This window comes from Manacus candei, unplaced genomic scaffold (assembly GCF_025592945.1).
Source record: "Manacus candei isolate 608988 ecotype Guabito, Panama unplaced genomic scaffold, ASM2559294v1 h1tg000047l, whole genome shotgun sequence".
Lineage (NCBI taxonomy): Eukaryota > Metazoa > Chordata > Aves > Passeriformes > Pipridae > Manacus > Manacus candei.
In genome coordinates this window covers 5704881-5720006 of record NW_026138095.1, presented here as the reverse complement: position 1 = coordinate 5720006, position 15126 = coordinate 5704881, and the positions used below count along the sequence as shown (strand labels likewise).

The following is a 15126-nucleotide window of genomic DNA, read 5'->3' as shown; positions in this document are numbered from 1 at the left end:
ACAACTTCCAGGGAAAACTCGAGCTGTGCCTTCCCTTTTCAGCCTGAGTACCCAATGTAATTAGTAACTACTCCACGAAATCAATTTGCAGCACTAATAATGGAGGATGTAACTAACCATTAAAGCATGACAAGGAGTAAGTATCATGAGATTATAACCCATAGGTAGTGGCACAGACTCTAGAAATTTTCTAATCCTTTTTTTGTACATCAGGGCTGGGACTAAAAACGTTGCTTGTAGGAAAATATTCAGGTCCTGTGTTTGAAAAGTACAGAATATTCAGCATTGTTTGCCTGTGCTTCAGCTGTGTCCTTCTCCCAAATTACCCATTTAGAAAAGAAACAAAGTGCTTTCTCTACATCCAGACAAAACTGGACAGAAGGAATATCACAAAAATAAAACATCTCAGGCTTTTAAAAGTCATCTTATCTACAATGTTAATATGATTCTAAATCCCAAAGTGATATCTAGGGTTGTTTTATTGTTCCTCATTTCATTTCTCAGGCCAGATTGCTTCTGCTGCATGCTTGGGGCAGGCAGATGGTGGTTTGAGTATTCCTTTGGGGTTCTGGTATGCAGGAGGGTAGGTTTTAGTTCAGCTCACAGCTCTGTAGGCACCTCACTGATGGAAACTCCGAAGAAGACTGTGATTGGTGTTAAATTTGCTGTTTTCTGATGTCAGGCCTTGGATTGTAAGCAAGTAGTACAGAAATGCAGTCTGAGACTTTTCCACTGGTGTGTTTTCTCAACAGTGTAATTTTGACTGCGAAATTGTCTTTTCTCTTGCATGATTTATCCAGCTTGTCTCTAATAGGGACTTCAGTATATCAATCTGATTTTTCTGAAGGTATTTGCTGTGTCTATCCTGTCATTTTATTCTGTACCAGAAGGCATTAGCTGATTTTTATTCAAGGAGGCCCCAGATATTGTATCACTGTCCTATTAATGTACTATCAACACAAATTTATTCTGACCTAAGAATGGCCTCTATTATAATTAATAACCTCAGTTATTTTAGTGCAACACTGCTGTAGTTGTTCTAGAATCCCCAAATAACTATTCACAGCATCACAGAATAATTTAGTTCAGAAGAGACTGCTGGAAACCACTCAGTAGGGCCCACCTTAAAGATACTGATGGAGCTCTAAACAGTTAATATTTCCATTTTGAAAAAAAAAAACAACCCTTCAATGCTTTAACAAACTGTATAAAATGCATGCAGAGATCCCTACAGCAAAAGGTTGAATCTATTTTTTAATGTAAAGCTATGAATATATATTTAAAGTATTACTTTGTACCTACGTTAGACTGAGTAATTTTTAAATGATTTTACCTGCATTCTTGTTATGTAGACAGGTTTGTTCATTATTATCCAGCTTGCTGTTTCATAGCAGGGTGGAATTGTCATTGACCCATCATACGTAATGAAACTAGATGTCTCTGGATAAAGTTCCTCAATATTAAGCCCCTGTAGTAAGTATGCATCATCTGGAGAATAAAGAAGGAAAACAACTGGGGTAAAACAAAAGCTTCACCAAAAAATACACAACCCTTTTGATGTATCCTTATTCCAGAACACGGCCTTTAGTTTTACCAAGGTGTGAGGTTTAACAGATGTACACATCTGGATGCTCCAGTTTGGACAAGAAAAAGCAACACAAAGTCACTAATCCTGCTTGGGTTGAGCTGCACCCCTGTGAGTTGAGCACAGGAATTCACAGGGAAACTCTGAATCTCATTTAAGAGCGGGAGTTAAAAGCTTCTTGAAGTTGCAGTTATTGATTGAGATGCAGCAGCCTTTGGAGAATGTGCACTTTCCATATTTTGGAGTGATTAACAATTTTTGCTCCACAAAGCCTCGGGAAGGCCAAGAGTGTTAAAACTTAATTGCTCTTCTAGCACAGGAGGAAGTTAAGGTTAATGCATGATAATAAAGCTGCTTGATGGAGCCTGCTGGCCTTTCATGTGCACAGTGGGGGTGGATGCAGTGGGAGCTCACTGAGAATGCTAAAATCGGGGTGGAAAATATTCCAGAAATACCAGGGTCCCTGCTTTTATTGTGAATCTCCTTGGGAATGAACGAGGTATCCCTCTGCAACAGAATTCACTCTGTGGATATGCACCAAAACATAACGAGATGTGGTTCTATCTTTCAAAATTCATCAAAGTCCCCCAACCTTTTCTACCCCACGTGCACTGTTTCCCTTGGGCAATGCCGGCCCTACAATATTTTTGGCAGTGCTGTCAAAACTAAAACTGAGATTTCCCTGCCAAATCCTAGGCTGTAGGAGTTCTTCCATAGGAAATACTCTGGGATATACATACTTTATTGCTTATACACTGCTGTTAGTGTGTGTCTCAGAGAAAGCTGGGGTGGTTACGAGCTGTAACCTCCTGAGATCTCTTTGCACACTTTCACTCGTGTGTGTTGTCTTCAATTAGGTTCATTTGCAGAGTGAGCACTAAAATATAGGCAAGGAAAGCTGCATGTTGAGGTGTATTTCCCCTTTCAGTGCACAAGATGAGCTGGTCTTGATTTGCAGAGAAAGGAAGTTTATAAAAAAAAAAAGAAGAGTAATTTAACCTGAATTTAACATATTATAGCTGAAGGACAAAACTTAGATGAGCAAAAGGCTTGTCTCCTACAGTCTAATGGAAAAATAAAAAAGGACTGCAGACTACTGTTTTGGGCAACAGAAAATCAAAGAACACAGGCAAAGCAAATGTGACCTTGTTTTTTATTTTAACACAGTGCAGTCAGCATGGTACAGGGTTCTGGGGTAGCAATATCAGCAGCTACAGCATCAGTTAAAGTGTCAAGGTGAGAGTGTAACTTTTCTGCCTCATTGACCAGTGCCTTACAGTTATTTCATATTTTAAGCACGTTTGTTATTTTACAGAATAAAATCTTGGCCTGTCCCCTGGTGTTGGTCAGGAACAGACCCTTCTGCCACGTTCTTGCAGCTCGAGGGTGATGGCAGTGCTGGCTGGATCCTCAGGCAGAGGGGCAAGTGCTCTTAGTGTCTGCCTGTAAGTGGCTGACTGTCACCTTTTTTAACATGCTCAGTCTTCACTGGCCCATGGCCTGTGACAGTCTTTCTAAACCCAAATTTTCTAGACAGAAGTGTGAAATCAGTCAAACTGCAGCTCAGCTTGAACAGCTAGAGCTGACTGAATACACCTGTGTCCTATTCATTAAAAACATCATCTGCAGTGCACTGGTAACTTTGCTAGGATTGCATCAGAAGAGAATTAATGCTTTTTTTTTTATGCCAGTTTTCAATGAGTCATCACACACTTCTCCCTTCCCCACATGAACATCCTGTTCATCATTTATGAACCATGGAGAGTGGTGTGTTAGCTCCAAATGGCACAGAGTCAGGCAGAATAGATTGTTGCAACCTCCAAGGACCAAATCTGCTTTCTCACAGTCGTAGTGGCTTTGGTTGGGCTAAAATTATTTAAACCAGGTAGAATTTGCCCTGAATGTTTACTAGGAGATGGAAATCTAACTGAAGATTAATACAGAAGAGGGATATTGAAATGGAAAACTGGAGCTAAGTATCACTTCAGGAAGAGTGGAAGATAGGGGTGAATGAAACAAGAGTTTGTCCAAGTGAAAGCAGTATTTATTAATGCCTGTATATAGGTTATATTCCCCTGGGAAGTCAGATGATTCCATGAGAAAATACTTTACAATAAGGATTTGGTTATCAACACTTTCCCCACGAACAGATCTGCCTTTTCCCCACATCCTGATAAAAGTTTCCTATTCTAGAACTGAAAACAGAATTGGTGGGTTGGCATTAAAACCACACTGCAGCACTTCAAAGTCTTGTCTTATATTTATTGCAAATATGTAGTTCAAAATGGTCAAAATCATCCCATGTGATCTCTTGCCAGTGATAAACTTCTTTTAGCAAACCCATCCAGCATTTGCTAGATTCTCAGCATCATTCCTGTCTACAGCCCACAATCTGTTTATCTTGATCTGCTGCTGCCTTAGGGTGATTTCTGAACCCATGAACTCTTCTCTATACAAATTAGATTTCATTAGATTTTGTATTCATTTACATAAAGGCCTTGACTCTGACAATTTACTTAGCAAACGATGGAAATCCTTTTATCCCTAGGTTTGCAACAGGCGTGTGGGGTCAGTTTTCACAGCAAATTCTCTGTATGTTCTCTGTAAAACAACACTACTTACAGGGAATATGTTGTTTACTGAGTGAAGGAAGGGACATTTGATTTTGAAGTTCATATCATGATAACTCAGAAAAGGACCTATGTCAGATTTACAGGATAAGAATGTAGAGATCCTCAGCTTTTAATCCTGAGGCAGAGTTTCCCTGCTTACCAGCTTTCCCCAGTCTCTTGGACCTGGGCTGACAGGGAGTCATTCTGAACACCCAAGGTGTTCACACCCTTGGGGATCTGCTTGGGGAGTGCTGAGCCTTTACTGCTTGTGACAGGAGCTGCAGGAACTGAGTCCTTCAGAGAACACACTGAAACATGAACCTGGAAAAATTATTATTATTTTATTTTTCCAGATTTTTTTTCCCCCCAGAAATCTGCATGTTAAGATTTTCAGGATAGTCTCTTAAAATCAGAATACTTTATTCACTTATATATTATCTCTAAAATAACTAAAGACTGAATCTGAGGCAATTCAGAATTTTATAGCTTTTCTGCCTAGCTGAACTTGTGGCAGTATTTTGGAGGAGAATGACAAGCCCAAATTTTCATATGGAATTTTGGGAATCCAATATTAAGCAAACTGGATGAAAGCTCATGTAGCATAACTGTTCTGAAAGAAAGCTAACTTATCCCCTTGAATGGCACTTAAAGAGGAATAACAAAGCAGTTTTTCTTTAGAGATATTCACTTAGCTTCTGACTAAAGCATGCTTGAAAGAACCCTTGTTTCAACCAGCTCACAGTAGATTCTTTGGGCTGTGATAACAGAATAAAATAAGCATTTAAAATCTGCTTAAAAATTCCTTGGGGTCCACTTCACTTCACTGTAGCCATTAATATCTAAGGGTAGAAATTTCCCTTGTAATGCATTTTGCCCATGGAAATTTCACGTGGCAGCAAAGACAGCTCTCAATTTTGTTGCTGCTCTTTAAAAAAAGTACTCTATTTATATTATAAACTGTCCTGACTCTGAACCAATGCTCCACTCATCATTCCCTCCACGCTCCTGTTGAGCACTGGGCCTGGTCATTTTGTCAGCACCGTGTTGAGTATTGACTTCAGGAGTGGACCCCTAAAGCACAACCTGAAAAGCTCCAGCAGCTAAAGGCAGAATAGAAATCCTTGCAATGTAAGAGGTAAAATTAGTTTTCAGCAATGATGCTATAATCCATCATGCAAGACAACTGCAAAATTACTTTCAATAACACTTTCGCGTTCCCAATTTACACTAAAAATTCCCAGTCAATACTTGTTACTACAGTAAGTAACCCAATGCCCTGCAGAATATCATGTGCATTGTGTCTACAAAGGGTTTCATTTTAGCAGATAAACTTGTTACCAAAAACAGTGGTTAAAAATTAAAACAGTTAATCACTGATTTTGCAGCCTTATGTTACGTGTTCATCTTCATGCGAAATTTCATTTAGCAAACCCAAATGAGGTGTGATGGGAACTGCATTTTTCTTGTAAGGAGACAAAACGAGCAATGAAGGGTTGTAGGATGCTGACAGCTCCAGAGAGGAGGAGTGTCCTCTTGTAAGTGCAGCATACCAATGAAATATTTGGTATTAGGAAGCTGTACTTGGCTGCTGCTGTGGGTGATGGTTCCAGGCTCACACTGGCAAGAAGAAAGATGCTGCAGGTGCCTTCCTGCCCTGTGGAGCTGTATGTCCCTAATCACAGCCTGTCCACTGCAGCATGTGGGGCCAAGGAGCACCGACAGGGCTGTGACACACCTGGAAGGTGTGAGGTGCAGCTGCTGTGCTGGGAAACACGGAGCAACAGCCTTCTCTTACTCGGTGTGTGAGACCCAGCAGTGTCTGTATGCTGGGAACAGCAACTTCTGCAGTGGAACAGTCAGGGAACTTCTGGCTGGTCCGTAGGTTGAAGCTGGGAATGGGGAATTTGTCAGTGAAAGAGCTGGAAAAAGCATAATAATGTCCTGTCTCCAGGATGCTGCAGTGGCAGCACTGGTAGGCAGGAAGCTCTTAGAGAACAGCATTGCTGTGTTTTTCCAAGGAATCAAGACAGGCAGTTGAAAAATGGAGCTAATCTCTTGCTTCCATGCAGAGAAGATGACATTTTACACTGATGGAACAATCTGGAAGAAACATTCTGAGGGGAACCCTCTGTTGCCTGTCTTTCCATAGGTACTGTGGAGAACTGAGTTTTATCATTACAAAAGTGTCTTATTTGGACCAAAGATGTAACAAGATTTGTTAACTGTCAGGTAAAATCAGAGAAACATCAGTGGGATGGAAGGTGTGTGTGTTGTAGGACAGGACAAGCAACTATTAGTTTTTTCAGTTTGCTGTGTACTTTCTAAAAGTTAATTTCTGGTATTGTTGAACTTATTGACTTAATGGCAGTTCAGAATTCAAGTGAATATTTGACAAAGGGAATGAGATTTTCAGGATTAAGAGGTTTAATTTGTTGCATTGAGATACATGTATTTTTCATTACTTTCTCTAAATTATCCTAATTAAGCTCTAGACAACCACAAGGTCAATACACTAACATGAAATTATAGGGCATCATCAATTAAAGGCTTTCCAAATGCAAATACAACAAACATACAAGCTGTGCTAACAACCTCTTTCTATATCCATTAAACGTAGCAATAGTTGAATAGGAATGTCGTAACTTTTCTGTACAAAAAGCAAACCTTGATGAATACTAAATCCACAGTTAAAGATGCACCATCTAGACACACTTGATTTGATATGATCCAGGCTGCTCTGCATGTCCCTTTCATTGCTAACAGTGGGCAGTTTCTCCTGAGCATCCTGTGTGAATACAGTATGTGTATGTGTCAAACATAATTTCATTAATCTATTGCTTTTTCAGACATAAAATAGACTTTGAAGTTTGGAATTCACTTGATAAAGTGATGACCTAACTGGATTTTTCCCGCTCTTGAGTTTATCATGCAGAGTTGCTGGCAACGCAAACTTGGAACTTTTGCCCATGACCAAGTGCCTTCTGTTTCAGTGGATCACTAAATCCAGTATTTGATACAGAAATCATGCAGCTGTTAGCCAGAGGAAATGAAAAGAAACTTACTTTTATACGTTATTCTCGTTATGGTGTCTCTGTTAAGCATACGATTTAGAAATGGATTTGATGATTCAGATACCTACAGAAGAGAAAATGAAACAATGGCAAAGCCTTCTCACAAACATTTCCTTTCCGTGCTCACTCCTGACACTCCTCCAAATTGGATCTGCCTTTTTTCCCCCCCCAACTCTTATGGGAAGAGGAAATAATTACTTAGTTGTTTTTCTAAGAAACACTGGTAGAAAGTTGGTATCCAAAAATAAATCCCCCCAAAATAGGGAAGGGAGAACAGGGTGAATAGAAATTGATGCCTGAATAAAACCATGAGCACAGGGTTTTTTTCTCCAACAGCTGTGATGGGATTTGCAGGTGGTTGGTAGAATTAGGCAGGATTTTCATATAGTATTCTATTATTTTTCTATTTATTGATAAATATAATTTCCTTGTAGCAGACTATTTCAAATGAAAGCTGTCTTCCTTTGTTTTACATGTGGGTAACATATGAGGGAACACTTCATGTTCAGGTGGAACTTCCTGTCTATCAGGTTCTCCCTCTTTTCCTCTTGTCCTATTGCTCATCAGCGCCAAGCAAAGCTTGGTCCATCCTCTGACCCTCCCTTCAGATACTTCTAGACATTGAAAAGATTCCCTCTGTCTTCTCTTTTCCAGGCTACTTTGAAGCCTTCCTTCAATTTTTCCCCTTTTCATGAATTCGAGTCACATTGTTGGGTCATGATACAATACATTTTGGATGAAAAAAAGAAAAAGTAGCCTAAACATCTTTCTTAGATATTAGGCCTGTGTGAAAATTGCCCTTTTGTATCTAATTATTCAATATGCTCTGTGAAATGCACATTTTAATTCTGAGGTCAGTGTTTTGTCAGGAGCTTTATGAAATGGGATTAGAGTACTAAAGGGAAGTAACAGATATCCAATATGTCAGGTGTGATGATGGAAGTTATTTCTTCCAGCATGAAGCACTTATTCAGAAGTACATGCTTTTTTAGACTGATTAAACATATACATAATGGCAGATTATTAACAACATTTCGAGGAGGGAACTTCATTCTTCATATAAAATCAGAGAAAAGGTTTCTTGAATGTAATTAGAGAGGTTTGAGTAGGTTATGAAGTCTTGAGTTCACTGCTAGATCACTAAGTTATAGAATTAACTATGTCTTGAATGCAACAGGATGGAGACTACAAGATGACAAAAATTCACGTCTTTCTAGCTCTGTGAAATGCAAGGTATTAAAAGTCAGACTTTTAGTGTTCTTTGAGTTTGGACAGTTTAAGAGGTTTCAAATAACATTATGAAAGAAACTGATTTTGCTGACTTTGAAACATCAACTTGTGTCCAAAGAGCAAACTCTCTCCTGCTCAGCACCTCAACCTGCTGGGAGAGATTTACTTTTAACTGAATGAATAACGTTTCATGAAGAAACACTAAATCTGCAAAGCTAGTAACATTTGTCATAGCCATTACAGTGTTATGAGTGATGTTTATGATGTCAGGGTTTTTTTTTCTCCTCCCTTATCCCTTTTAATTTCCCTCACATTGCAAATACTTCGGAGCAGAGATGGTGTGCTCAGTTCAGGACAGTGCTGCCTCTGGATTCCAGATCAGAGCCTCTAGGCATTGCTAGACTATAAGGAAGAGTCTAACTCCTACATTTACAGTTCAGGGAAAAGAAACCTACTGTCTATATATTAGGAACCAATAACACTGACTACTTACTTTCATGAATATGGAAACTACCACCAACCCATTAGGGCTCTTTGCAGCTTCTGTGACATTCGTGTACAGCTCGTGGTTATAGTGGATCAGCTGAACCTGGAAAACAGGGAAGTCAAAGATCACAATGAACCAACAACAAATCACAGCATCCAGTGTTTGTAAATACTCTCCATACACCCATTGGTTTGTATCAAGATCCCATCCATGTTGAGGGTATTTTATAACAGTGTGATTTTTCAGGCATTTGCAGCACGCGTGATTTTAATAATTTCAGTCACCATCTGGCTCCAGCTGGCACAGCACCAGCATGTTTTCTTCTAAATTGCCAGTAAGTGAATTTACCCACATCCAGTTATGAATTGCACTGCAGGGGTTGACATCATTTCCCTGTTCCACCAGCACATGCCATAGGCACCAAGTAATCTCTACTTTTCAGCCTCAAGCCAAACACAGAGGAGTCAGGGGTTGAAATATTTGAAGAAACATATGGGATATGGGTTTGGAACTGTTAAAACCAGCACTTGCAGAATTCAAGATACTAATATTCATTGGCCCCAGATTTTACAAATTTGGTTATAAAGGCTCCTACAGTATTATTGTTAACCAGTTTCTCCTCAGCTCCCACAGTTTCTCTTTTGCTTTTTGGTTTTATGATTTGCTGGAACTTTTAAATTATGAAGGTACAGTTCTTCTCTCTCTCTCTCTCTCTGTATATGTAAATGTCTTACCCAGAACAGAACCACAGTATTTGGCTTGTCTGGGATCACTGGACACTGTTACCATTTACATTGCAATTTGTAGCCATTTAAAAAAAAAATAAAAAAATTAACAACTTCAATGAATTCTTGAGGCAGTTAAGTACTTCTAAGTAGCTGAAAGGCTGGTCAGCTTTATTTCACCCAAAGATCTGAGTTTTCAGATGCCAATTAGAAATTGGCATTTTTTAAAGGTAAGCAAACAAACCAAACTGGAATGAAAACCAAAAAATAAAAATGTCAAAGGAGCCAATGGAGTTCTCTACTGAATTCTGACAACCAGAATGCAGGACAAATGAAGGTCTCATGAAGAACTAATGAGAGCATTTGCTCCACAGCACAGAGAGGTTATAAGGCTCATTAGTCATCACTTTGTGGTACTACTGAACTTTGATAACATCACAGTTCTGGGGACTGTGCTCTCACTGAAATTTTTAGGTTTAGTAATATATTTTTCTTTTTATGTACAACTCTTCACTCTGACAACCAAACTAGCTTGTGAATTATCAAGGAAATAAGTGATGAAATCTGCTTTAGACTAAAATTCCTTCTGTACAAAGTCCCAGAATAACAATGAATCAGCTAAACTCATTTTATATAACAAACCAAAATGCTGAGTGCAGGAATGGGTAAAAAACCATGGGTCAGTATCAAACTCATTTTTACTGATGGGGCTTATAGAAATAAAGCCCCTCAAGTGTGTGTATGTGTGTGTATGTGTGTATACACATATAATCACATACAGGCCAGACAAAGATCCCCATGTGGAATGAAGAGAGACTTTTTTTCTTCTCAAACCTGTCACTTTCTCTGTGTTAGAGTTGTATCCTTCTTCCCTGCACCTAAATTAATTTTAAAGCTGTTTCCATGGCACCATGGTTAAATTCATTAGGTTTGTCTTTTTTTACAAAAAGGTTGACCATGTAAGGGGATATTATTTTCAAAGTTTCTCATATGAAACAGGCTTATTTAGAAAGGTACAAATGAACAAAGGTGTCTGAAATACAGAATACTACAGGAAAAAAATATAATTCAGTGTTAATTTCTTCTTTGGAGAATAATTTCTTTAAAGTGCCTAAAATCCCTGTAAGCTTGTGGTCTGTATAAAATATCACTGGAGTCTTCCATGAATGTGAAGCCCCACGTAACTAAAATTGTTCACATGTGAAAATCTCACTTTTCAAATGATGACATTGTATTTAAAGCAAAGCACAACAGGAGCAGACTTGCAATGCTGAAAGTACCCCTTGAGTCTAGTTTGAGTTTCAGGGCTCAAACACTATCCTGAATCTTGTTATAAGCTATTGATTTTCTCGGGAAGATTCCCCCTTTAAGATTAATTTGCCACAGAACAACTGATAGCTCTTTATTTTCCTCCAGCTACAGAAGTTCTATTTCTCAGGAAGAAGAAGAGAATTAAGATTAATTACTCTCTTTTAGCTGATGAAAAAACCAGAAAGTGCCCTTGTTCCATCACCCAAGAATGTGCACATTGGACCAGCAGCAGGCACAGCACTTTTCAGCCTCTTGAGGTTGGTGGTGCTGGGGAGGAGCAGGAGCTGGTGACAGTCTGGCAGGCACTGCCTTTGGGGCAAAATAATAGAGATGGGCTCAGATTATGGCTCATGTTCTGACCATGCCAGGGAAAACACCTAACTCCCTTCCCAACACGTGTGCATGTGTGTTTATCATGGCAATAACCTGTTCTTTGCCTGTGCTTTGGTAAAGCTCAGCCCTGGGCTCCCAGGATCATACTGGTTGTACTGGTTTTGGCACACCATGTGTGCTGCTGTGTTTCTTGATCCCTCACCCGGCTGAATTGTGCATCCTTGGGCAGAGCTGGGAGTGGGATATTTTCTGTGTGGCATTTGGCTGAGGCTCTCTGGCTAAGCAGAAGGACAGGCTTTGCTGTCGATGGTGATGGGTGCCAAAAATTCCAGGGACTTTTTTTCAGCAAGGTCTTTGCAATTTTTTCACTTGGACAAAGACCCTCTGAATTACAGAACTCGTGTGCATTTATAAACATTAGATCACTGTCAGTTCTACTGCAGCAAGACATGCAGTGATACAAAACGGAGGGAATTTAGAGTATCACAATACTTTACACACAGATGTAAATAGTTCTCTTGGGAGTAATAGAATACCCTTTATTCTCACTCCAAGTGCTATAATTGAGTGCATAAACATTTTGATTTGTAAATGACAAGGGAGGTAAAGCATGAAGTAAATGGCAGCAGGGAACAGCTCATCTGTAACCATAATATTTGTATAATGCTGTGCTACCTGATAAACTGTTGGGATACCTGATTGAGAACAAGCACAAAGTATGTTTCCAGCACAGCGGGGAACAAAAGCAAATGAAATTGCCCAAGAAGACAAGTTAAATGTTTGTTTTGATTCAGAGTCCCTGTAAGAAGTGTCTAAGATCTCATTAAAGAAAGAAAATTATACATTTTTGTTTATCCAAAGTTTAATGAAAACAGCAAAAGAAATGTAGTTTCTACATGGTGGGTGTCCAGTGAGGGAAATAATTTTGCTCAGTTAAAAGCTATTAATAACAACAATTGCTATTCCAGTGTTAAAATATTGCTCTTACAGGTCTTGTAAAACCCTTTGGAAAGAGCAGTAAGGTCGTATCACCCAAGAGTTATTTATGGTATTAATTTAGTGGAAACAAACAGGTATGAGATCGGGGCAATTTGTGTGACCGACAAAATTTATTTACATTTGTGCTAAATTAAATTAAATGTACCTCCTGCTTCATGCAAAGGTCCAGCCCCAGCTGTGAGAACACGCACAGGGCTCCTCAGAACCTGAGCTCCTGATTTGTCTTGTTTTCTTGGACCAACACCTGGCAGTGATTTTTCCCTGACAGGGAAATTTCCCTGTCTTTGTAGGGATAGTCTTTGAAGAATAAACTCCTCCTCACAGTCACATACTCTGCCGTGAAACGTTAGGATTTAACAAAGTGATCTTACCCACATCCTGATTAAATAACCCACAGATCTACCTGCCAGTTATTCTTTATTTATGAGCCCACAGCAGAGAGGTGCTTTGACTCTGTTAGTAAATTGGTAACATCAATTGTACGTGACCATCTATACTCCCAGCAGTTTACTTGGCATTTTAACAGACTACTGTGGTTTTAAGATTAGACTTTATTAAAAATATTAACTTTGTTATACTAAACTGTGGAGAAAAGCAAAAAAAACTGTTGTTTGAAATGATTTTATATCTCTGAATCTCTTTGATGTTCTATTAAATCTGAAGTTATTTAGGCTGTTGCTGACAAATGTGTTTTGTGTTTTGTTTAGTTTTGGGGGTTTTTTACTGCTTTTGAGAGTTATTTTGTGATTTAGAGGAAATGTATATAAACTGCTGGTTTAATAGAAAGGCTTGTCATCCCATTTTCAGCAGTATGCCAACAACTGTATCCTAGATAAATAAAAGAGGTTATAATTATTTTTTTTACTTAAAAGAATAAGATCAAGAACACATGGAAGGAACTCAGTTTTCTCCTGCTTCTGAGCAGAGAGCTGTGCAGGGAAATGCAATAATGATCGTGCAGTAAAGTGGCAGTGCAGTCAGGGGTTAGCTATACCTGGCTGCAAAATCTACTTTACTAAAAATAATGTTAGGAATTAGCAGTGAAACTACAAATGGTGTCTAACACTCCATTAGACCAGTTGGTAACAAGAACTAACTTACAATAAATGGTGTTCAACCTTGAGCTTTAACCAGGGTTCCCTGGGAAGTCATGAACACTGGGTTATTTTCAGCAAGTGTTACAGCTCTTACAAAAAACACAGGTAAAAAAAAGGATCTGCTATAACCTGCTTTAGGTTTAAAATAGTTATCTCTAGATGCCATTTTGGCTGCTGACCTGGTGTCTTACACTGATGAGGCTCTTATAGAGAAAAACATACTTATTCCTTGTTTATATGCAACTATTGCAGCTAGAAAATATAAAAAATGTGACCCAAATAAAACGTAGAAGATTGTCTTTCTCTTTAATATTTTTAGATACTAATTTCCTTTTCTAAATCTTACGTCAATTTATTTGCAAGTAGTAAATGAGACTAGTTTAGATAATATTTAAAACTTGATATTTCTCTTAAGCATCCACAGGACTACAGTAAAAAGTACAAATTACTGGCTGAAGAGGTCAGATTGGCTGTGCATGTCTCAGAATTCTCTATTAGAACTCTCACCTTTGTGCTGACACCAAAAAATTAAGTAAATGATAGGCTGAAAAAAACCCAAAAGCAAAAGGTGATGGATTCCTGCCATCCAAATGCTGCTGGAGCTGTTGCAAAACTCACAATCATTTGGGTTCTGTTCCACATAGTAGGAAATGCAAGGAATGAAAAATCCAAGTTGAGCCCCAGAAGTGCATCAGTGTGTCTGGGAGCTGGTTGTTCAGTGACTTTGAGGGAATTTTTGACAGCCATGACTGCTCTAAACGTGGGTATTTTTGGCTGACCTGCCACTCAACCACTCTTGTCATTCATCGTTAGCAGATGAGCCAGAGCTGGGTAAACATAAATAAATGACACTGTTCTGCCATTCACTTTGTGTGAGGATCAAAATGCAGTTTGAGGCTCAAATGCTCGATGTTGATTATGTCTTGGCTGATGGGAAATTTCATTGCAAGCTGTAATTTGGCACTGACCCAACCCATCATCTGCAAAAGTTGCATCTTAAAAGAGAATAGGGGTAATGTAGGAAAAAACCACTATTAGATGAGTCTATCATAGTTTCTGGATTTATGCAGGATTTTCTGACTAAACACTGCATTTTAAATTGTTTTCTCATTTTAAATACAACAGATGCTCAGACACCATGATGATGAACTCAGTATAAACGCTCCATTTGGTAGATTCAGTTACATAATGGTGCTCTGAATATCTGGGAGAGTTCTGTATTTCTTTAGCAATCAGTCCAGAAAGCAGCAGAAAATGGGTCCTGCAAATCAGAAATGTGGGGAAGCAACAATTGATGCTATTTCTGTTGTTCCCTTGGTTGCCCTGAGACGTTGAGTCCAAAGGACACATGAGCAAGGTCACCAACAGTGAGGTATCAGCAGTTCAAGCCTTCTCTAAAACATGTGATGCCACCACAGCTCTCAGTCTACCTTGCCAAAATACCATCTGTAGCTCCATTTCTGTTCAAAGGGTGGGAATGATGGGCAAGAGCAGACAGAGAAACATCACAGCCTGATGAATAAAAGAACAAGCACAAAAATTTAAGAGAATTTGATCTAGTGAAAAATCTAGCTGTTGATCTGGGCCTTATCCCTTCTGTCCTCGTTGCATAATCAGTAGGAAAAAATGGTGAGGTTTAATATATACCCAGTGTTAAATAACAAGTAAAGGTTAGA

At 38.9% G+C, this 15126-nt stretch overlaps 1 protein-coding gene and 1 long non-coding RNA gene across 2 annotated transcripts in view; one reads left to right on the top strand and one right to left on the bottom strand.

Moving 5' to 3' along the window:
* The window catches only part of CA10 (carbonic anhydrase 10), a 185834-nt gene that overhangs the window by 3089 nt on the left and 167619 nt on the right, over nucleotides 1–15126 (bottom strand). Inside the window, exons 6-8 of the mRNA XM_051798013.1 lie at nucleotides 8992–9087; nucleotides 7260–7332; nucleotides 1334–1488 (exon numbers count right to left, since the gene is read on the bottom strand). Of these exons, the coding sequence (XP_051653973.1) occupies nucleotides 1334–1488; nucleotides 7260–7332; nucleotides 8992–9087 (324 nt within the window). The remainder of the gene's footprint in view (nucleotides 1–1333; nucleotides 1489–7259; nucleotides 7333–8991; nucleotides 9088–15126) is intronic.
* Nucleotides 1–15126, top strand: part of LOC127475834 (uncharacterized) — a 103829-nt gene that overhangs the window by 15141 nt on the left and 73562 nt on the right. The window lies entirely within an intron of this gene.